The sequence below is a fragment of the Pteropus medius genome, unplaced genomic scaffold (assembly GCF_902729225.1).
Source record: "Pteropus medius unplaced genomic scaffold, Ma_sr-lr_union100, whole genome shotgun sequence".
Taxonomy (NCBI): Eukaryota; Metazoa; Chordata; class Mammalia; order Chiroptera; family Pteropodidae; genus Pteropus; species Pteropus medius.
In genome coordinates, this window is record NW_024349227.1 from 646045 (window position 1) to 669349 (window position 23305).

The 23305-nt window shown below is 45.9% G+C and overlaps 1 protein-coding gene across 10 annotated transcripts in view; it reads right to left on the reverse strand.

Annotated features, from left to right (window-relative positions):
* The window catches only part of SRGAP2 (SLIT-ROBO Rho GTPase activating protein 2), a 229612-nt gene that overhangs the window by 11968 nt on the left and 194339 nt on the right, over positions 1-23305 (reverse strand). For all 10 annotated transcript variants that reach the window (XM_039881736.1, XM_039881737.1, XM_039881735.1 and 7 more), the window contains exons 14-19: positions 22518-22578; positions 16869-16946; positions 15811-15945; positions 13941-14046; positions 5039-5263; positions 1427-1506 (exon numbers count right to left, since the gene is read on the reverse strand). In XM_039881736.1, the coding sequence (XP_039737670.1) occupies positions 1427-1506; positions 5039-5263; positions 13941-14046; positions 15811-15945; positions 16869-16946; positions 22518-22578 (685 nt within the window). The remainder of the gene's footprint in view (positions 1-1426; positions 1507-5038; positions 5264-13940; positions 14047-15810; positions 15946-16868; positions 16947-22517; positions 22579-23305) is intronic.

Here is a 23305-nt window from a genome sequence, read left to right on the forward strand (position 1 = left end):
CCCCCCACACCCTTCCCCCCTGGTAACCACCATTCCGTTGTCCATATCTATGACTTTGGTTTTTTTTGTTTGTTTTGCTAGTTCAGAATAATAAAAATTTGTAGAAGTGCTCAGAACAGCGCCTGGCCCATCGTGAATGCTACATGTGTTAGCCATTCTTCTTATTGTCACTATTATCGTTATCTGTTCTCAGCTGCAGATAGAGGTCAGAGAGCAAAAAGAAGGCCCCGGGAAACCTGGAGCCTGAGGTTTAAGTCAGATATTCTGAGTAGTGAAGAGAAAAGATGCCGGCAAACACGATCATGCCTAGGCGCCCGGCTGAATGGGCAGGGCCGGGATTCCACTGCAGGAGGCAGACCGCAGAAGCCTGGCTACCTATCCCAACCTCAGTTCCGTACAGCCTCAGGGATGGTACTCTATCTCTCTGACCTCAGTTTTCTCAATGATAAAATAGCACCTCTATCTATTTCACCAGGGATTAGAAGATAAGACATATAAAGGCTCAAGCAGTGCTGGGCACACGGTAGATTCTAACCAAATATGAATTTCCCTAGTTTACCTACTCCCCTCCTGTAATGTGGCACGCTATCATTATGATCCGACATCAGGATCCAAATAAACAGCCCTAATTTTTTTTTTTTTAACTTTAAAAGCTGGCCAGAGATTGTAGAATTCACAGCAAGGCAGGGAGCCGGGAAAGTTCCACAGACTGTGCCATTTTGCTCTCATGCCCAAAAATGTCTGAGGCCCCCTTGTCAGCTGTTGAGACTTCCAGAGCCCAAGTGACCCAGAAATGGGGTGCGGAACTGCTGGAAGGAAGGAGGAATATGCTGGCTGGACAGGCCCTAATAAATCACGGGCACTGCCGAGGGGCCTGCAGATGACAGCTGCGCATTCCACCTCTCGATGGACAACCACCAGGCCACGCAGCGCTTGCATGTCTCTGCTCGGGAAAGGGTCGATTCGTCCAGTTGGCAGGCGTGAAAGCGTGTGGTTTCTGTGCCCTGATTCCCACTCCCCTCTGGCTTGCTGCTGTTGGGTTCTTGGCACCCAGCTTCTCTAGCCCCAGGCTTACTGCTTTTCAAATGAGCTCTCCTTCACTTTGGTCTCTAGCTACCTGGTAGGAGTCTGGGCCGTGACAGGGACTGACATCGTGCTGGGGAGGCAAGGAGCTGGGAGGTAAGCTGGGGCAGGGTTTGGGGGCAAGAAGGTTGAAGGGCTATGAAAGGTCTAGCTCTTCACCTCTGGTCTAATACAGAGACCATTCTATTTAAGAAGGTGGGACGCCTCTTCTAGAAAGGGAAAGGATGAAAGGAGGCCTCCCTGCCTGTCTTCAGGGGACTGACTGCTGGGCAGGAAGGCTCATCAGGAGCACAGGATGGCCTTCACCCTGGTGGCCCCGCTGACCCCAAGCGGGACCTCGTACCATCATCACTTGTGTGGTGCTCTGCGGTCACATCCTGGGTGGAGTCTTCAGCCGAGGTAGTCTCTCCGTGAGGGCTGTCACTGCAACAGAAGCAAGAGTAACCGAGATCTCAGCACTGGTTTACAAAATTCTCATCTTCATACAACCTTCTCAGAGCAAGAGCATGGAATCTATCTTACGCTCTCTATATCCTGATTGCACACTACAGACGAATGCTAATGATGAAATATAAGGCTCCCAAGTTCTGTAGTCCAGCTTCTGCTACGACAACTACTTGAGATTACTTAGAATATCTTGAGACAAAGGGAACCCCTTTTGAACTTATAAATCTTTTCGAAAATACAGAACTCAACTCCTCAAGGGCTGTTTCTCCTAGGTGAATTAGTTCCTGGAGGGAGCATGATGGAAGAAACACGCTAGGCTCAAGTATCAGATACAACTGGATCCAAAAACCAGCTGACGCTACCTAACCCATAAATTGAGGATGATGGTCTGTATGCCTTACAGAGCTGTGTGAGGATTCAATGAAATAAGAGGAGGTGATTAATAAGTGGTACTTCCCTTCCTTCTTATTTTGCTTGATGACTCTAGGTGTCTTTGTGTTTTAGTCTGTACTGGTGAGAAAGCGGGAGTTGAGTCATAGAAATGGGTGGGAAATAACAGCAGGGGAAGAAGAGTCTGCTGGGGGCTGGACTCCGCAAGAGGGCAGGGGATGGAAGCTAGGTCAAGTTCTTGAAAAAATTCGTGGAGTCTAAAATCATCCAGGGTTTAGACTTGAGAACGGCCAGGGAAATTACTAGGAAGGGGGTTTCCATGCTGATCTCCTGGCTTGTGGACTTCAAAATGCATGGGGATGGACGCCAGGAAGTTCTTACTTCCTGAAAGGTAGAAAAAACACCCTGTTCGTTTCTAAAGGTTCTTCCTCTGGCAGTTGGTAGTAACAAATGAGTCTTTCCAGGTGGTTCTGTGGGAACCTACCACCTGGCCTCATTTCTACCTTCGAGCCAACAGCCTGTCCTTCCTCTTGGGATGGATCCTTCACTCCTAGAAAGTCCCTCAGAGACCAGGGGACCAGGTCAGGACCCATTCCGTGTGAAGTAAGTCGGTTCCAAGGAGGTTCTCAGACTCCAGAGAAAATTCAGGGAGAACTTAACAGGGATTCCTCTTTGTCAAAAATTGTGGATATGATTTCTCACTGTTTTCTGGTCCATAAAACCCATGACATTCTAGAAACCCTTAGTGCCCCGGGGGTGCACAGGGCAAAGGCTCACTGTTCCCCAGTCCATCTATGTGGCTATCCACTAAGGGGCAGGTCTCAAACCTCAGGGAGTCCAGGTGAGCTTGTTAAAAACAGATTGCCTCCCCTGCTGCTGCCCTCAGAGTTCTTGATTCACTAGGTCTGTTTGCATTTCTAACCAGTCCCATGTGATGCACATGCTGCTGCTGGTCTGGGGACCCCACCTTGAAAACCAGTGCTCTAAGGTAAAGGGGAAATGATGCCTTTTAAAGGTCCCTTCTAGCCCTAAAATCCTATGCTTCTCTTGTTCCACACCCACACCCAGCAACACCCCCAGTCCCACTGACACTTGTGGTCTCAGAAGAAGCCCAGCACGCCACATGGCAGGCAATCCTAGAAAACTGGGTTCCAGTCTCGGGGCCAGTAAGCGTGGTGAAATGGGACGGGCCTCTCCCCTGCACCGCCATGGGGAGGCCGAGGCCATGCTCCCTCTCCCTAGCTGTTCTGGTCTCCTGGCCATTCTCCAGGGTTCTGGGGCTCTAGCACCCCTTTCGTCACCCTTTCCTCACCTCCTTCATTGATCCTAGCTCACTGCGCTTCCCTCTCTGGAAGCCTTCTCAGTGGGTGTGAATCCAGAGGTCAGACGGTCCCAGTCATTTACTCTTAATTCTCGGGTGCTTCTGGCCTGAGGCCCGGACCCTCCCACCCAGTCTGTGGTGGTAACGTTCCCTGACTAATCTTGTGGTTTTTTCAGAGGCTGCTAATAAATGTCGGATGCACAACAAACAGCAGGGGCTAAGGAGAACACCTTGGAGAGAAATGGAGGAAGGTGCCCTGCTGTCCAGGCTCCTGGAGCCACCCTGCTCACCCCCTCTGGGGCTCTGTCTGCTCCAGTGGGCTGGGACAGGGGAGCAGGGCTGCGGGGTCGGGGGAGCTCTGTGTTCTGGGATCGGTCCAGAGCCTGTAGCAGTTTGATATTTGAGAAGTGAAGGCAGACTTTAGAAGGAAGGTAAGGCAGAAATTGGGGACACTATTCCCAATTTCTCCAAGTCACCATGTGCAAAGAGAGCTCCCTGGAGCTGAGACCTGAACAACTTCCCCAGTCCCCACCAACCATCTGTCAGTGACAAAAGCTTTCTCTCTGAGCTGGCAAAACCAGGTTCCTCCAGCTTAGACCCAGATGCTGAGATTTACAGGACAGGAGAGAAGCCTGAACCCACAGATGTCGGTGATATTTTTATGTTCACAGACACATGAACATCACTTTCTTCACTCCTTGGGCAGGAGGCTCCTTCTGTGGGGATCAGGAAGACGCGTGGACTAACTGGCCTTTAATTAAGTAAACAACCTCCCCTGTCCTCCCTACCTCAGCCGATAGCAATGGGGCGGGCTGAATTGGTTCCAGATGTTGAATTCAAATGGAATCCGATTTGAGCTGGCTTAAGCTTTCAGCCCAGGCTGAAACACTACTTAGGGGAAGCAGGGAGGGCGAGGAGGAGGACAAGGTAAGGGATGTTAGGGAGTAACAGAGAGAGGCAGTGGTCTTGTCTTTAGTGGAAAAATGACACTGTCAATGGCATCCTGGGGCAGTGCTGGGTAGCCAACAGTGCCCTGTACTAAGTGACAAGAGATCAGGATTGGAATCCCCACCACTGGGGTGGCCTGAAAGATTATCACTGGCCATGCTTTGTGTTGCAGTGACCTTATCTGTAAAGTGGAAAAAGTGATGTGTATTTGTCTGAAGAAGGGTCTGTGTGCCTTGGGATCCTGTCATATCTCCACTCCCAGGCTAGGTCATGAAAACCCTCACGCCACAGAACTTAATCCCCGTTCAAGGTGGAACCGTGCCGACCTGCCAAAAATGAAGCTTACCCCTCTTTCCCTTCACGAATCCCTGAAATCATTCTAAATGATTATTTTATGAACCCTCAGTCAGGAAATGATGCCTCGTAGCTAACCTCTTCCCAGTAAGAAATTCCCCAGGGACTAGGACTGTTTCCCTCGCAACACACAGCACAGAGCAGGGGCCTGGGAGACACTGGTGACTGATAACAGAAGTTCTAATGTACAACTCTATAAAATCTCCTTTCCTGGAGATTACTAATATTACTATTATTGTCATCATCTTTCGGAATGTTCCCTCACCACTCAGAACTCCTAAAGAAAGGGAGGTGGTGAGAAGTGGCACTGACTCCATAGATCGGGTCAAGGTGGGGTACTGCCTACCCCTTCCCCAGGTCCTGGAAGCTTGAAGCGCCAGGGAATGGGAGGCTGGGAGGATCTGGGTGTCCCCCTTTGGTCTCGCTTGGCCACCTGGCCCCCAGGCCAGTGTGTGCTGGTGACGCCCTCCCTTCCTCCGGGCCTGCGCCCCCTACCAGTAATCCTCCGTGCTTCCTCCTCTGCTGTAGACCGGGCCCTCCAGCTCCCTGGGGTTTGGGAAGATGTTCTCATGTTGGATGATGATGGTTTTGATCAGCTCATTCACATGGGCTTGGCAGGACACCTGGTCATGGCCCTCAGGCACCGACATCAGCGAGGGCCCGAAGCAGATGGCGAGGTTGTAGGGGTCCATCATGTTCTCTTCACTGAACTGTGATAAACTGGAGGAGAAGGGAAAGTGGGTAAGCTGGAAAGCACACGCATGAATGCTCAAAAAACACAATCACAGGAGACACAGCCAAGAGCAAGAACAAAAGATCCATAAACTGCCACCTGCTTTTCTGGGCATCGGAGCCCTTCTAGAAAGTTGGCAGAGGGAGAATAGAATGACCACCAGGACGGTCATTTGGGAGCCGAGGAAAGGCAAAGTGGAAGCGCCTCCTTGCAGCTCTCACCCACTCCTTTCTCTCTAGCTCCCCTTTCAAATCCTGCTTCCCACTCTACTACCAGCCCCGCCCCAGACCTTGTCCATCAAATCCCCCTTGCCTTGAGAACACCCCCTCTGTAGAGCTGGACACAGCTCCCACAGAACAACCCTCTAAGTCGACAGAGCAGACGGAGACCCTCAGGCTGCCCAGGTAATATGGTTAGAAGACACAGGCATTGTGCATTGTGTACCTTCTTACATAGCAAAATAATTAAATTATTAAGGATATTCCATTCTAAGCTCCAGACATATTAAAATAGGCGACCGATTAGCTATCAAGTTGGTGAATTTCTCTGTGGAACAGCTAATCAATTATTTTCCATTTTCATAATATCTTCCTCTATTATTACATTCAGAATTTATTCCGGAAAAGGTCAGCATACTGTTCAACTTCTGCTCGGGCTTCCTCTGGATGAGGTCTGACTTCATTAGCAGGTATTTATTTATTCTGGGTACCCCCTCTTTTCCCCAGCAGCTGCTCCAGCCATACCTCCAACCGTGGCCGTCAGTGAGTCACTGCACCTGATGAGTCCCCACTGGTCTCTATCTGCCTAGGCACTGAAGGTTGGGCCAGCTCTGGATAAACCCCCACCCCCACCCTGGCCTGCAGAACTGTGAGCTCTGTGAAGGAGTTCTGCCCACCCCGGGGCATCAGCAGGAAGTCTCCAGCACCTGATTCTCCTGCAGCCTGAGAAGATACCAAAACCCTCTGATGCTGAACCAGAGGCCTAAGACTCAGCTGTCTTCATGTGAGTAGCTGTTCTTCAGCATCGGGCAGTTTTTTCTAGTGTATCTCACATCCAGGCTCAAGTTACCAGGCTGGCCTCTCACTAACTCAATGGTTCTCTCCTCTACTTAAGATTCTGATATGTTACCCACTTCCCACTTAGCGAATCCCTGAAAACATGTGAAATGGTTCAGTGGATATGAACAACCGTCACGGGGAGAACAACCATCATGACTCAGAATCACTGTTCTCTAGGAACTAGTCAAATGCAGGGAGCCTGGCGATGGGTGAGGTTATAGATCTCAGCGGCTGGACTGCTTCATAGGAGGTCATAAAAATTTAATTTTACAATCCTTTCCTGGCTCCTGAGTTAAAACAGAGCGGAGATTCAGAAAAGGCTGGGAGAAGTTTCCAAGTCTACTTCGTGGCCAAATAAAAACTGGAGAGAGACTGGGAATTACCTCGGTAACCTCGGCAGAAACAATTGAGGCATAAGGCACCACCAGGCTACAGTTGGAGCTAATCCCAGGCTGGCCGGTTCCTGGTGTTGTGGGTGAACAAGGCAGAGGAAGGCAGTGTGACCTGACAACGTTTTGGTAACATGGAAGGAAACCGGTAGTTTCTGGGAAAGTCTGGTGGTCAGAGGGAAACAAACTCTAGCCCTGAAGATTCTGGCACATTCCCGCCCTCACAGAGTCCCAGTCAAAGCTCCGTGAGACGAGAAATCTTGCCGAGTCTTCTAAGGCAGGACTGTTCAAGTCATAGGTGGCTGCAGTGACCAGGGGCTCGAGGGGATTCCACCTTTGTGGACTGTGGTCTCACAGGTCCCGGTCTATTTCTCACTCCCATTGAAATACAGACTAAGATCCTTCTCTCTTTTCCAATCTACAATGAGAACACGTAGGTTTAGGAGCTAAAGCCATGGTTCTTAACTCTGGAGAACACAGACTCCTCTAAGAATTTGACAAAAACTAGGGATTCTCTCCCCAGAAAAGTTCACATACAACACACATACAATTTCGTATATAATGATGCTAATAATCCTTGAAGATACTGAAGGCTATACTCAATATAAGACCACTGAGTTTTTATTTTTAAGGAAATACCTAAAACAGGTAACACTGATATTAGTTCCCTCTTAAAAAAATTTTTTTTGGTGTCAACTTACAGACATGCCATCTCATCTAAGAGTTGTACTATATTTCTATAGTTTCAGTCTATAACATTAGTGAATCCTGATTGATTTGAAATCATCCTTTTTCGTGCATCTTAAAAAGGTTCAGCATCATGGCTGGGAACGTAGGCTTTCTGAGGGGAATGAGAAAATCAGACTTGGTGTGGAAACTTGTTTTTTTATCATGCTCTTCTCTGGACTTTTTACTCTTTAATGATGCACATTTACCCCTTTGATTAAATTTAAAAAGAAAAATAAATTATCCCAAGAACTTTAGAGTCATATGGACCTAGTATTGAGTCTTAGCTCTGTTGCTTGCCAGTTCCACGACTTTGTCTAGTTCCCTAGTTTTTTCATTGTAAAATGAAGGCCATTTCGTGCCTCTTCTATGGAGCTGTTGTACAGATTAAATGAGGTGATATGTGCAAAGCATTAAGCAATATGGCTGACACATTGGTGGTATTCAAGAGATATTTTCTGTAATTATAATATCCTGATTGCTTCTTGATAAAGGACCTTTGGTTCTAGTCAGGAAACAGAAAGCTGGGCTGCCGACATCTGGCAGTAGTTGCTTTACAGGAGTCTATGTTCTTCTCCTGACAGGTATTATCTAACAAGTTGAGGGCTCTAGATGCCCAAATCCAAACCTTAAATCATCAGGGAGACCACTACGCTTTGGACAGACTGTTTTAAATACATGACATTTCATTTAAAAACCTTAAACCCCGCAGGCCTCAGGGGTCTGATTTGGCAACAACCAACAGACTATGGGTAAGATATTATGCATCAGGTTTGATTTTAGGTTTCAAGGAATGAAGAGAAATCGTATTATTTGCCATGGCCCCAAGCAAAATATGGGGCTGAGAATCCATCAGGCCTTTAAAAGCTTCCACTATCAGAGACACCACAACTTCCCTCTATAAATCTACGATTTAAACAGCCTTCCCCAGACTTTCCCAAAGGTTCCCTATGAGACAAGAAGTGAAAGGTGATCCTGGCTGATTCTTTCTGACGGTCCTTCAGAGGCACTCCCTCATTCCCCTGGACTATAACACCACCTTTCTCCATCCTCTGTGCTCCCCAATCTATTAGCCAACTTGCCTCTGTTCTCTAATATTCTGTCTTCCTTCCTATGCAGTGGATTCCATGCTCTCTCACTTCAAGAATACCATGTACTTCTCTGCACAGATATTTTGAGCATATCTTGTATGCTCAAGAATACCACTGCAGCAATTGTCCTTGCTCCCTATTTTATCATCAGTTTTTCTTCCCTACTAGGTCATTCCCAGGAGCATACAAACATGCAGTCTTAACACCCATCTTACAAAACAATTCTTTCTTAACTCGAATTACCACAGCAAGTTACTGTTCCATTTCTCTCCTCCTCTCTAGTAAAATTCTTTGAGAGCCATCTGCACCAGCTGTCTCTGATTCTCTGACTCTTCTCCACCCTTTTTTCTATAGACTGCATTGTACCTCCCACAATTCATATGATGAAGCCCTAACCTGCACTATAACTGTATTTGGAGATAGGACCTTTAAGATGATTAAGGTTAAAGGAGGCCATAAAGATGGGACCCAAATCCAATAGGACTGGTGTCCTTATAAGAAGAGGAAAAGAGATGCCCGAGCTCTCCCTCTCAGCGTGTGCACACGGGGAAGGGCATGTGATGACATAGAGAGCAAATGGCCATCCACAGGCCAACGAGAGGGGTCTCACCAGAAACCAGCCCTGCTGGAACCTTGATCTTGGACTCTAGAACTGTGAGAAAATAAATTTCTAGTATTGAAGCCCCCTAGTCTGTGGTATTTTGTTTAAGGACTCATACATCTTCTCCCTTTCCCCCTCCCTCTCTTTATTGTGGTATATAAATACATAAAATTGACCATCTTAACTGTTTTCAAGTGCACGACTCAGTGGCATTTAGCATACACACAATGCTGTGCAACCATCTCCACGGTCTGGTTCCAGAACAGTTTCGTCATCCCAGAGGAAGCCCTGTACCCATTAAGCAGTCATTTCCCACTGCCCCTTCCCCGGCCCCTGGCTACCTGAATCAGCTTCCCGTCTCTACAGATTTGCCTATTCTGGACATTTCATATAAATGGAATCATACAATGTGTGGTCTTTGAGTCTGGCTTCTTTCACTCAGCATGATGTTTTCGAGGTTCATCCATGTTGTAATGTGTCAGCACCTTGTTTTTTTTGATGGCTGCATACCACCCAAGTGTGCGGACCTACCGCATCAGTACCCCTTCTCTCTCGAACTGATGCCATCAGGATTTGGCCCCTTCTACCTCACCAAGACAACACTCATCAGGGTCACCAGAGATATCCATGCTGCTAACTCAGTTTTCAGCCCTTTTCTTAATTGACCTGTCAGTGCATTTAACTCAGTTATCACATCCTCCTTGAAATACTTTTTCTTTGTAGCTTCTGGGACACTATTGTCTCTCAGTTCTCCTCCTGCGTCATTGCCCACCATCGCCTGCTCAGTGAGGTATTCCCTGAGCAGAATATTAAAGAGCAAACCTTCACCCTGACCCCTAGCACTCTCCAGGCCCCTTACCTGCATTATTTTTTCTCCACAGCCCTTATCCTGTGACATATGATATGTGTACTTATTAGTTTTGTCTGTCTTCCTCCAATAGAACCTAAGCTCCATGAGGGCAGAGACCTTGACTATGTGGCACTCTTAGATAGCCAGCAACTAAAACAGGGCTTGGCACCCAATAGATGCTTAATAAATATATGTTAAATAAGTAAGTGAATAAATACATGAGTATCTCTGAGATGATCCAGCCACAATTCTACTTGCCCATCTCACATAGAAGCCAAAATACTCATTGTGAAAGTCAGAAGACTAGCCCAGACAGAATCTTTCCAAACCAGGAGGCACTTGAGATGGTCAGGTTTAGAGGAAGACTCAGTTGTTTTGGAGAGCAGTTGGGGCAGCCTTAACCATAAAAAAGTACCAGTGATTCACCCTTTCAGATTGCAGAGCAATGTTTCAGGACCTAGAGCCTCTGTTTCTAAGACTTTCACGTGCATATGACTCACCAGGGCACCTTGTTAAAATACAAATTCTGATTCATAGGTCTTGGTGGGGAAGGGGCTGAGATCCTGCATTTCTAAGATTCTCTCAAATGATGCTGATGCTACTGGTCTGTGGACTCCACTTGATTATTAAGAGACTTGAAGATGATACTGTTTAACATCGGAAGAAAGCAGGTTTCAAAAGGCATGCAGTGCAGTCAGCTGCAGTGAGAAGGAACTACCTACACTTTGCTGGGGAGCGAAAACTCGCTGGGTAGTACAGACGCCGTGGTAGGCAGCTTGTAAAATGAAGCCTGTGGTCCCTGCATACTGCTATTTACATCCTTGTGTAGTTCTCTCCCTTTGAATGTGGGCTAAATTTAGTGATTCACTTCTAGTGAATGGAATGTGGCAGAAGGGATTGTATGTCACTTCTGAGATTAGGTTATAAAAGACTGTGGCTTCTGTCATGGTGCTCTCTCACTCGCATGCTCTGGGAAGCTAGCTGCCATGTTGGGAGCAGTTCTACGGTGGTGAACTGAGGGAGGCCTCTGGCCAACAGCCAGCCAGGAATGGAGGTCCTCAGTCCAACAGTCCTTCAGTGAGGAACTGAATCCTGCCAATTCCACAAAGTGAGCCTGGAAGCAGATCCTCCCCTAGTCGGACCACAGCCCCCAACACCCTCAACGCACCCTCGTGAGACCTAGAGCCAAGAACCTCTGGCTAAGCTACACCTAAAATTCTTGATCCACAAAAACTGTGACCTAACGATAAATGCTTATGGCTTTAAGTTGCTAAGTTTTAGGGTAATTTTTTACACAGCAACAGATAATTAATGCAGATGTTAGGGAAGGATAATTAACGAGGTCCACTGGAGAGACATGCACCCAAGGTTAAATATTCATTGATTTGGATCCTTGAGATTAAGGATGCAAACAACTCCCCAAAAATGATAATAGCCTGAAATAAAGTACGCACGCCCCCTGCCCTGCCCAGGATCCAGAGCAGCAAAGAAGAATGGTCTCGAAGGTCTGGGGCAGGAGACATTTGCCAACTCTCCACACCCGTTGGCAAATGCACACTCATCATCTGTCTTCTTCCTACAGAGTGGTCTTTTCTTCTACCCGTGTCCTACATTCCACTTATTTTAGAAAACACTGTGATTATTTATGCTGCGTCTTCTCAATGAAATATTTCCAGGAGAAAATCTTTTTTTTAATCAGAAGAAACAGTAAAAAAAAAAAGTCATCATTTGAATCGATGCAATTCCCACGTTTCCTTCAAAAGTGGCCACCATTCCAGCGCTCTGTTGTGTCTCCCCTCCTGCAAGCTCCCCCGCATCATCTCTTCAGCAGGAAGAAAATGTGGGGAAGAAAATGAGGCCATTGTGCTCACGTACACAGTCACCCCAGAACCTGCCTGCTCCCCGCCTGCTCCTTGCTCTGGGGGGCAGACTAGGCTCACTTTGAGGGCAGGTACCAGTCAGTACGGGGAGACAAGCATGGTGGCCCCCTGGGACTGACTGACTGAGTCATTACCAGACTTTCCATCCCGTCAGCCTAAACCAGGCAGTATGTGAACACCCCGTGTGAGTCATGGGGGGTTCTCAACTCAAAGGCAGGTGTTGGTGCTGAGTCAGGGCTTGGCTAATGAATGGAGCAGACACAGCTACACGGAGGAGGCAGGCTGCAGAGCCAGGACCCTCTGTCATTCTGCAATGCCAGCAACAGGGTGGTGTGGGGGCCCCAGAAAGGTCTCAGGCTGGGGCCACTAACCCAGATGCTTAGAGAGGCAGGCTGACCATGAACTTGCAAGTGAGCCACGGCTCATGAGATGGTCTCTAAACATATATTCTTTAGAAGCAGAGACCAACCAACTAGGAAGACTCTTTATTTTCACAAAGAAGTATGTGCTAAAAAAAACCCCAAGGCCTTTGGTCTAATTTTTGTTTTCTATCTTTTGATAGATTCGTGAATCTAGAGAAACGTTTCTCTGCTATATACAAAAAACCCTCAGTATTGGGGCTTGTTGGGGAGAACTGGAGACGGCAGTGAACCGGGGAGTGCCTGTCTCATCTGTAGAGCAATCCTTACTCTGCACCACAGGGGACTGCGGCCACAGGAGAGTGCAGATTCAGTACTGCCAGATCTAATAATGTTTTTGAGAGAAGCTAGAAATCTAGGCATTTTTAAGTAACCCCCCGATATTTAAATGTTCCAATGTTTTCAAGACACAGTAGACTGAAAGGAAACACATCTATGGGCTTACCTGGCCCTCAGGTTGCCCATGTATAATTTCTGATCTAGGTGGTTGAGAGATGCTGCAGTGAAAGCAACATGAAAAGACAGGCAGCCTAAGAGGAGAAGCAGCACATACCCTTGGTTGCCTTTGCTGGCACATGAGGCCCTAGTGCCCGCCCTGGGCAAGAACACATTGCTTGGATGGAATGCTCTGCCCAAGCCCAAGGCCTGCTCAGATTTCTCTTCTAGCTACACTGTCTCCCTGGGTGATCAGATAGATGCCACCATGGAGTAATGACTCCATGATGACACCTCCACTCTAGGTTTCTCCCACGAACGTCAAATTCTTACGTTTGCCTGCCTACTTAGAATCGCCCCCTTGGAAGTCTAACATGTACTTCAATTTAACATGCCCACATTGGCACCTTGTCTTGATTCCTTCCTCCACATCCGGTCCTCCCTGACTCCATAAATGGCATCACTACTTCTCTGTTGCTCATGCTAAAAATTTAGAATTCCTCTCTTGCCTCATATTCTACACCCTACCTATCAGGAAGTCCTGTCAATGCCACGTTCAGAATAGATCTCAAACCGGAGCCCTCCTTGCCACCCTCCATCATCGCCTGTCAAATCTAAGCCACCACCAATCCAGACAAGCCCCTGCGATAACCTCTGAAGGGTCTCCCTGCTTCCCTTCAAGATTCTCCCTCTTATATTAACTTCTCCACAAAGTAGTTGGCAGGTTTTTAAAAAACATAGATCAGATCACAGTGCTCCTGCTTAAAACCTTCTGATAGCTTCTCAAATCCCAACCCATCATAACCATGACTGTCGGGGCTTTCCTGGTGGCTCCCTCCTTCGGCTTCCTTAGGCTGCTGCTCATGCATCGCCTCCTCGGAGAGGCCTTCCTAGCCACCCCTCTGCAGGGGTGCTCCCTTTCGCTCCTGCCCCATTCAGGCCCTGCACTCGATCCCTTAACTTACTCTTTATTTTTCTTCTAAGCACCTACTGCTACTTGCCATACCTGTTATTGTCTGTCTCGTACACCCCTCCCCTCAAATATGAGCTAAATGATATCATGGCTTTCGTCTCTTATTTCACAATGTATTCATACAGCCTACATCTGTGTTCAGCACATAGTAGGTGATGAGTTGACATAGGCCCGTATCTAAACTTCCAGGGGCCAAAGCCAACAACGCCTGATCCAGTGTGCTCACTGGAACGTCTACTCACTGGTTGAGGAAGGCAAAGAGGTATCTCATGATAATCAGAGTGGTTTTGGGCTGGACCAGGAGGACTTTCCGGATGTGCAGAGCTCTCTCCTGCAGGTTGTCCATTGCTGAAAGAAGAAAGCTATGCATTATCCTCTACTATGACTGAGGTCCCAGGAAGTAATGGTAAAAAGGCCCTTACTAGCAGCAGGTGCAACGCAGAGTGCGGCCAGGTCAAGTCCACACACACAGCACTGGTGAACTACGTCAGGCGTTTCATCCCTGTGGCTCCTTGGGGTGGGGCACGTGCCAGGCTCCACTTACCCATGCAGGACTTAAGCTATGTGCTTCTCAGGCACAGAAGGGGTTGCTGATGTCCCCCAAGCATCTACCACCCTCTTACTAAGACAACCAGACAAGGAACTGTCCATAAACCTGCTATGACTGCTCAACACCCAGCCTTACAGGACCTACGTGTGGGGAGGGAGAGAGGCTGGGCAGGTGCTGTCTTGCCCGCTCTACACGTCTATCGCCTCATCCTCTGCACAAGTCTGGCTTATCTTCCCCTCTCCCTTGCAGTACAGATAAGGAGAACGTGCTGGAGACAATGACTGTCCCTGTGTAAGTGGTGATGTGATGTCTGGGAGAAGATCAGAGAAGTTTCCTGACTCCTGTGCTATGAACAGATTAATTACAGGTGTTGCCCTAGGCTGGTGGCCTCCATCATGGCCAGTGTGCCACATAGATATTATGAGTGACTTTATGTAAAAAAGAAATGGGAAGCAGTATATGATGAGCACATCTCAAGGGGAGAATTGGGCAGCCAAGGTATTTCATACTGCGTCAGTAGCCCCAGTCCACTTGAGATCTTCTACATAGGCCGAGTCTTAGAAAAAGACACGAAGACGTGAGGGATGCATATATTTAATTACCCACAGAACTCATTCCCACAAATAATAGGTCAACAAATAAAACAAGAGAGCTTCCTGAATGCTCAGGGCCTTTCTCTCTCAGAGTAAGAGAGAGAGACAGTGCTCAGAGCATATACTGAGTCAGACTGGAAACTTGGGGGCCATGAAGATCTTCGTCAATCTGGGAAGAAGGATCTTTTCTCCATTTCAAAGGTACTGCTTTCTCTACCCTCTGGAGCCAGCATTCCAATGGAGTCTGTTTCTAGGATGACGTGGTATTAATCCAAGTCCCCATGGATTGTTTTCCATGGAGAATAAATGAGAGGATGTTCCAGTATAATGATTTAAAGTAAATGATCAGGAGTAGCTTTTTAAGTCCCAAATTTTGAAGTAAGAGGCAGAGAACCTCTAAAGGGGATGGAAACTCTCTCTCTCCCTGAGAAAATATCATATTGCTACTTTTAAATGTGCAGAGTGCTTTTATTCCTAGAGCACATATTAACACATCTAGCAGGTAAGCCATGCCATGTTTAAAGCAACTTGCAGGAAATATTTACAATGCCTATGCTTTCTCCTCTTGTATCATGAAAAGCACAAGCACTGATGTATAAGCTTACAGTAACTGAAAAGGACTACGTCTTGTACATAAATATAAATGTATTTTTTAAAAAATATAAATGTATTTTACTGAAGAAAGATAAAGCCCAGCAAAGCAAACGCATTTAAGGAGAAACAGAGAGAAAAAAGCCAGGCATTCTGACTTGTGATCCTAGATGCTTACTGAAATGTTCTTCTTCCTCCCCAACCCGGGGATGAAGGAATGAGGGTGAGGAGGAGAAAATTCACTCAAGAAAAAGAAAAAAGGAAAACATTACCTAAAAGCTTCTGAGAAAAAAAAAATAACAACCCGGTGGAAATTCTTATCTGTCGCTACAAGATACTCTGGCCCAGGAGCCGGTCCGAGGCCAGGAATGTACTTACTGACGCAGGCCATCAGGTCATGGAAGATGTCCTTGGGGAAGAGAGGGTGTTCCAGCCCCCGGAAGTAAAGCTTCAGGACGCCAGCTATGGAATCCATGTCATGGTCGTTCTGGTCCCCAGCCAGGGGGTCCTCCCCTGAGGACAAGCATCCCCCCAAAAAGGAAAGAGAGGGTGAGAGAGGTAAAACATGTAGGATGAAGCAGAGGCGGTGGGGAAGGAGTGACCTATTCAAGTCCTCCTCTCAGTCCATCAGCTCTCTGCCCAGCATGGTGGCCATGAAGAGGGCGGACCATGGACTAGATGAAGCAAAGGCTGTTTAGGCTCAGGGGCCCCAGGGCCAGGGGAGGGCACAGAGTCCATTAGCATAAATTCGCTTGTGCCAGACTAGCTCAGGGACGTTTCCTATGGGCTGGGGATAGGACAACGGGCTCTCTCATAAGAATCATGAAACCAGGCTGGGACTGAACTCCTAGGGGAGAAAAATGAGGCCAGAGAGGCCAGCCCCTCTGCCTAGCTCCCACTCCTCCTGGCCTGCAACAAAGGACACCTACTTACAGGAGAACAATCATGCTGGAGTTCCCCATGGAAAATTTCATATCAGATGTAATTAGATTTAATGATAGGACCAACCTCAAATTGAAACTGTATATATCCATTACAGCGACGGAAATTGCCAAAGCTTGCCCATTACCTTAATAGCCCACAAGATAATAAATGGGCTACGATGAACAGGCACATTAGCCTTGATATTAACTGCCACCAAGGGTTCCGGATGAAGCCATAAACCACCCAGATACCACGGTTAACTTCTTGGGTTTCAGCACATCACCCACAGGAGAGAGGCAGGATGGGTGGGGCTGAGGAGGAAGCAGCTGGGATGGGTGTTGGCATTCCTCCCGCATCTAGGGGGAAATGTCTATAAGAGAGCAGGTGCCGGGCTGAAGAGAAAGGCAAACTGGCTTCATAACCTCTTGGTACCTCTCAGGGGAGAAAGGGTGGAGCCAATATCACAGGGGAATGGCAGACATTCGGTCTTATCTTCCAGGCTGTTTCCTCACCTCTCTCAAAGGCGTTTTTTATGTCATTCACTTCCACCTGGGATCCTGACACCCGAAAAATTCCTTCATGCTGTAGTCCTAGGAAGTCAGGGAAAAGTGATCAAGGAGAAGAAAAGGCAAATTTGCAACCACAGCTCCAAGCTTAGATGAATGTCTATCACTGTCAGCCAGTGTGTATCTAAGTTGCCTTTCTGTCTTCAGGCCAAAGGAGAAAACAGGTGCAAGGATGTTCGAAAAGTCACTGGAATGGATGTGAAGCATTACCGTAAAGTACGCACCAAGTCAGAGACTTAAGGAAAGAAATGTCTATACCCAGCTCCATTTCTGACTCCTAGGGAGGCCACAGGCGAGTTCCTTCCCCAGCCTTTGCCTCCCTGTTCCCATTTGCAAAGTGGGGAAGTGACCCCTGGTACCTTCTTATTACCCGGGATCAGGAACGGGAGCCATGGGCAGGGCAGGCAAGTCATTAGATAACCATCAGAAGAATTTCATAAGGTCTGAGATTATCAATATTGCTTTAGCTGTTCTGACACTGTTCAGCTGTTCTAGGGCACAATGCTTTGATTACTTATGAAAAAGAGAGGACATGAAAAGTTAAGTGATAAGTCGATGGACAGAATCGCCAGGCACTGTGCTACATTGGTTCTTGACTACAACTTTAAAGACAAGGATGCATGAATATAATACTATGATAATGTGCATGAAAACTAGGTCTTCTTAGGTTTGTTAGAGTAGAAATAATCATAAAAAATAATGCCTATGTGGTGACTGCTGCTAAGCAATGGTTTCATATAAATAAATCAAGTGCTCCTCACAATAGCCATGTAAGGTGGGAGTACCAGCAAGCCCATTTTCTAGGTGAGGGGACTGATGAGTGATGACCAGGCTTTGGTTGCCTAGGTGATAAGAACTAGAGACAGGACACAAACTCAGGCCTTCTAGCTGCAACTGTGTGCTCATTCCTGAATGCTAGGCTTGTGGGGCCTATTAGAGTGAATGTGCAGGGAGGGTGGGAACCCATTTATTAGTCTGAACATCAATATGCTTCTAGAGAGAACCACACACGCAACTGCAGAATTGGTAAGGGATCCAGAAAGCATGTCATTAGTACCGAGCCTTCAGCACATCAGGCTTGCCCAGCCTTTCTCAGGAGCCCTGTGTCTGAATCTTGGGCATTTTGTCAAAGTCTCTCTCTTATGGCATGATCCCTTGAAAATTCTGCCATCAGAGAAATCTCAAACAAATTTCTTTTTAGGAAAACAAAATAGAATAATGCTACATTTGCCCACTGTTGTAGGGCTACCCTCTCGGTGAGGGGTGACAGTATTCCATCAGCCAAACCTTTGAAGGTAAACCACACAGGCCAGGGCTGAACTCCTGAATCCAACTGAAACAATATTAAAAGGTAAGCAGAGGGATTTAATTACCTGGCTTGTAATAGGACTTGAGTTGTCTGCTCCTTTAAGGGAATCTCCAGAATATTCTTCACAGAATAGCAACCATGTTAAAACCCCATTAGTACCAATGTCCTATTACCATATTAATTACCAATGGGATGTAACAGCCATATAATATTGTTTAAACACAGACTATAAACAGCAAGTGTTCTCACAGTCACATACCCAGTGAGTTGACAAAGCCACAGTAGATTATAAGAAAATGTCATCTCAGGGACCAGGATACTCAGCGTGTTATAGCTGATGAAGCCAATGACTTGCTAAGAGAGGATCACCTTGGTGCTTTTTGGTAGGTTAGACCATCAAGGAAAAGCTGCTTTGGACCATGGGCCCAGGACAGGAAGAAATCCGAGGGGAGCTTATTGGAAATTGGGCAGCAGGACTGAGACACGATGACAGCTCCTTTCCGTCTGGCTTCTGTTTCCCCTTGAGAACCTAGGCTTTAGAAGGAATGCTCCGCGTTCTCGCTTAACGGACGGAATCTTTAGTGTCTAATGTAATGATTCTGAAAGCAGCAACATTAATAAATGGTCGGTTTCCAGAAAGTAAAGGGGAAAAGCAGTTGGCAGGTAAGGCCTCACATAACCAGCCTGACACATCTACGACCATTTTCATTTTTTCTTAGTGTGTACTAACGTAAAAATATAAAACCAATCTGTTATTTGGAAATGGCATAAAACCTTCCGTTTTGGGCTGGATCCAGCTGTTGTCAGAGTTGCTCTCCCAGAGGATTCTTGACATGATCGCTACAACACTACTTCCTGCTCACACTGAAAATAGTGGGGGGTTTCCGCCCTGACTCCGTCGTTCCTCACATCCCTTCTTCTTTAAGTCTTCCTGGAGCGCCCTGACCCACCATTTTCAGATGAGCCTCAGCTTTCTCATCTATAGAATGCGGACTATAAGATCTACCTCCTAGGGGACAGAAAAATAGCAAGAGCATGCAAATTCCAAGAATTAGTGGGCTGCAGACACTTTGAGACTGACCAAAGTTATGAACCCTATCCTCATCAAATGTACAAACACAAAAATTTTAACCATAATTTTTAGGGAGTTTAGGAATACCTTGAATCTCTATCGGGGGAAAAAGTTCAATTTCGCTGAGCAAATTTTTTTTCAACAGGTATTATGCACTGTTTTTTTTCTTTAAATAAACAATACGTTTATCTATTTGTTCAATCCTAGAATGCACATAAAATGGCTTCAAAATTGCTAGCCCATAACTTCATGATATAAACAACGGCCAGCTACTGTATAGCTCTTTTCGTCTTTAGACTTACAGTGTATAATCAAAATACTGTTTTCCAAAGTTACCTCGTTATTTTCTTCATCATCTCCTCAGAGCGCTTCTGCTGTTTATTTGTAATAGAGTTAGGTTTATTTGTTACTGTCTGTATTCCATTTGGGGTTTTAATACCATCTTTGTTTTATTCACCTGTTTATCTTTCGAGTATGAGGAAAACTAATGCAGTTTTAAAAGTCGAATTTACACAAAAAAGGAACACTCAGAGAAATGTCACTCCCTATTTCCCATTCCCCCATTCTTTTACTCTTTTTACCATCTGTGTAGATGGCCAATCGAATATTAGTTTCTGGATTTCTTCTTGCAGAAGTGAGAAGACACACGTATATTCTTATACCCGCTTCTTGTTTACATGAAAGGTAGCATGCTTTAGATACTCTTTAGCACTTTGCTTATTTTCACTTGATAATATATCCTGGCAATCTCTCCATGTCATTTCCTGGGGATTTTCCTCATTCTTTTTTTGTAGCTGCATAGTATTCCACGGTGTGGATATACCACAGTTTATTCAAGCACTTTTCTATGTAAAGGCATTTAAGTTGTTTCTAATATTTTGCAATTGCAAATGATGTTGCAACAAGTAACCCTGTTCATTTGTATTTTTGTTAGGGGTGTATCTTCAGGGGAAACCCCTACAAGGATTGCTGGATCAGAAGATAAGTACATGTGCGGTTTTGCTAGATATTGCCAAATTCCCCTCCAAAAGGGCTGCACTGATTTCCATTGCCGTCAGCAATATGTGTGCATACCTGTTTCCCAGAGCACACCACAAAAACGTGCTAAGTTTTTTGTCTCCTCATGCACTGTGCCTGTACAGGGGCAGGAACAGGAACATTCAAAACACAATATCCAAACTCATCCACTTCTCGGCTCCTCCACAGCTCACATCCTGGGCCAGGCCGCAGTCATGTCTTCCCTGGGCTACTGCAGTAGCCTCCTGTTTCCTCCTACGGTTGCATCCTATTATGGTCACCCGGCACTCCTTTAAAAAGATCACTCCCTGCTTGAAATTTTTCAATAGCTTTCTCAACTCACTCAGAATAAAATCTAAACCCCTACCTTAGCCAACGGAGCCCTAAGAGTCTGGCCACTCTCCTCCCCACTCACTCTGCTCCAGCCACACTGGCCTCCTGTGTGCCGGTCCCTGCATATTCCAAGGATCTTTGCATTTGATGCTCCCTGTCCCCAAAGCACTCTTCCCTAGATACCCACGTGGCTCACTCTCTCACTTCCTTCAGGACTCTGCTCAAATGTCACTTTAGGTGATGTAAGGCCTTTACCTAGGGCAGTGTCCCTCCTCTACTCTCCATCTCCTTACCTTGCTTTACTTTTCTTCATGACTCACCCATACCTGGCATATTGTATATTAATTTGCTTATTTATCGACTGCACCTGTGATCATCTATTTATGTGTCCTTCAGTAGAATGCAAAGTTCATGAAGACAGGAACTTTTTCTTGGCACACAATGAGCAATCAGTGTATATATTTGTTGAATAAGTGAATGGATGTCATAATGGAGGAAAGAATAGGAGTTCAGACTATCTTTTTCCTATTGTCCTTGAATTGCAAGTAATTCTCCCCTGAACTTAAGTTTGGACTTATCTTTACCAACTGCTTGACCATTAATCATCATTATCTTGTGAAATTTCTTAAACTGCTATTCCAAATTACTATAGCTTATCTCTTTTAAACGTTTCACTTGCTCATTTATTTTCTCTGAACTGCATCATAAAACCAGGTAAAGACAGCAACAGTGTTATTATCCTTGTTTTTATTTTCCTATTTGGCAATGCATGCTGCCCAGCATTGATCAAGGGCTTGATAAATATTTGTTGACTGTTCAATAGTAATATAAAATGCTGTTACTTCAAGTGAATGGAGATACAATGAAAAAACCGTAGGTGATTAGAATGAGATAAGTCATAGGCATGCTAAAATAATTACTATTCCAAAAAATAAACCCAAGCAACATCCAAGTTTATCGAGAGAGAGGTAGGAGAGGAAGGGAGACAGAATGGCTATCCTGAATTGAGACCAGAAATCATCTCCACACCTCCTTAGTTCCGAGAAGGTCATTCTGTCCCTTTTTCTATAAATAGAAAGGACAGCAGCTAAAAACAATTTCTGATGCCTAGTTCCTAGAAATCTTCATGGTGTTAGCTTAGATATCTGTGCTCTCTAAATAATAATACACTTGGAAGATCGATTTGCTGGCAATTCATCTCTACCCCTAAATTCTGTCCAAGAAGCCTAGGAGCTAGTAAGGAAGGAATGGAGTTTCTGAGACTCAGCTTGTCCAAGCAGATGACAGCATGATTTGACTTAGGTTGAGAAGGAGCCAGTCCTCATTGACTCTCAAATGTTGGCTACAATTTTTAAGACCACATACTAACTGAGCTCTTGGCGATGTTGCAGCCAGTGAGACCAAACGAGAATAAAAACTGAATGTTAGGAATCAATGCAATATTACAAAAAGAGTTGTTTTCAAATTAGTTTGATACAGAAAGCCAATGTGATGTAATGGCCAAGGCTGTGCACTGGGAGATACTGACACGTGCAAAGACGGTGAGTAATGGCGAAACTACCGTCACACATCATACCAGCTGTACTTATTCACATAACAGCTGTAATTTAAAACTCACTCTTTAGAGTCAAAAGGAAGTGTGGTAAGTGGCTGAGGCATTTTGGGTCAAAACATATAATGTCTTTCTCTCAATGTCTAGGTGTGGCCATTCTGAGGTAGCAAACGTTATGTGAACAAATAAGATTTTATTTCTTTTCTGAGAATGTCAGGATGGGAAGTCAATCTCTATGCTTACTGTACAAAGAATTCCTGGAAGTTCTTCCCGACTTTGCACAAATACGGGCAAGGTTAAAATCTCGCTTACCATGTCTGCTGATAAATCGGATACAGCTTTCTACAACCAGAGGAATTGCCTGGCTGGAATCCTGAAAAGCCAAAGAGAAAAACAACATTAGAATCTAAGCAGGGGTAGCCCATGGTCGGAAAAAAATGGGCCAAAGTGTGCAGAACTTGTCTAAGCTGGATCAGTGGCTGGTCCACAGAGAAGCACCCGACCTGTACTCCAATTTCCAGAGCACAAACACAACCATCTCCTTGGAACACAACCCATTGATGCCTTAAGTCCAGCATGTCCTGCATGAAACTGATCATCTTTTATCCCACACAAATTCCCTACCCCCAGCCATCTATCCAATCAATCAATCAATCTATATATTCTGTCAAGTTTGCCTCCTAGATATCTCTCAAATCCATTTACTTCTCTCCATCACTACTGCCACCAACCCAGTCCAATCCATCAATATCTCAATTCCCACCCTTGCTGTTCTCCAATGTTCTTCCTTTATATGGCAGTTAGGTGGTCTTTAAAGGTACACATCCAATCGTTTACTTTCTAGGCTAAACTCTTTCAAAGACTCGTTACTTTCTTTACACAGCCTTGCATGTTAGGATCCTGCTTAGGCCTCAAGTTTCACCTCCTCCTCTTCCCCCAGTCTCTCTATTTAAGCCACACTGGCCTTCTTTCTGTCCCTGAGATAAGTCCTATGGCTTTGCATGAGCTGTTCCTGTGGCTGGACTGCTCCCCTCACCCCGGGTCCCTATCCCTTAGAGTCTTGGTGCAACTACCACACTTCTTCAAGGGTGTTTTTTCAG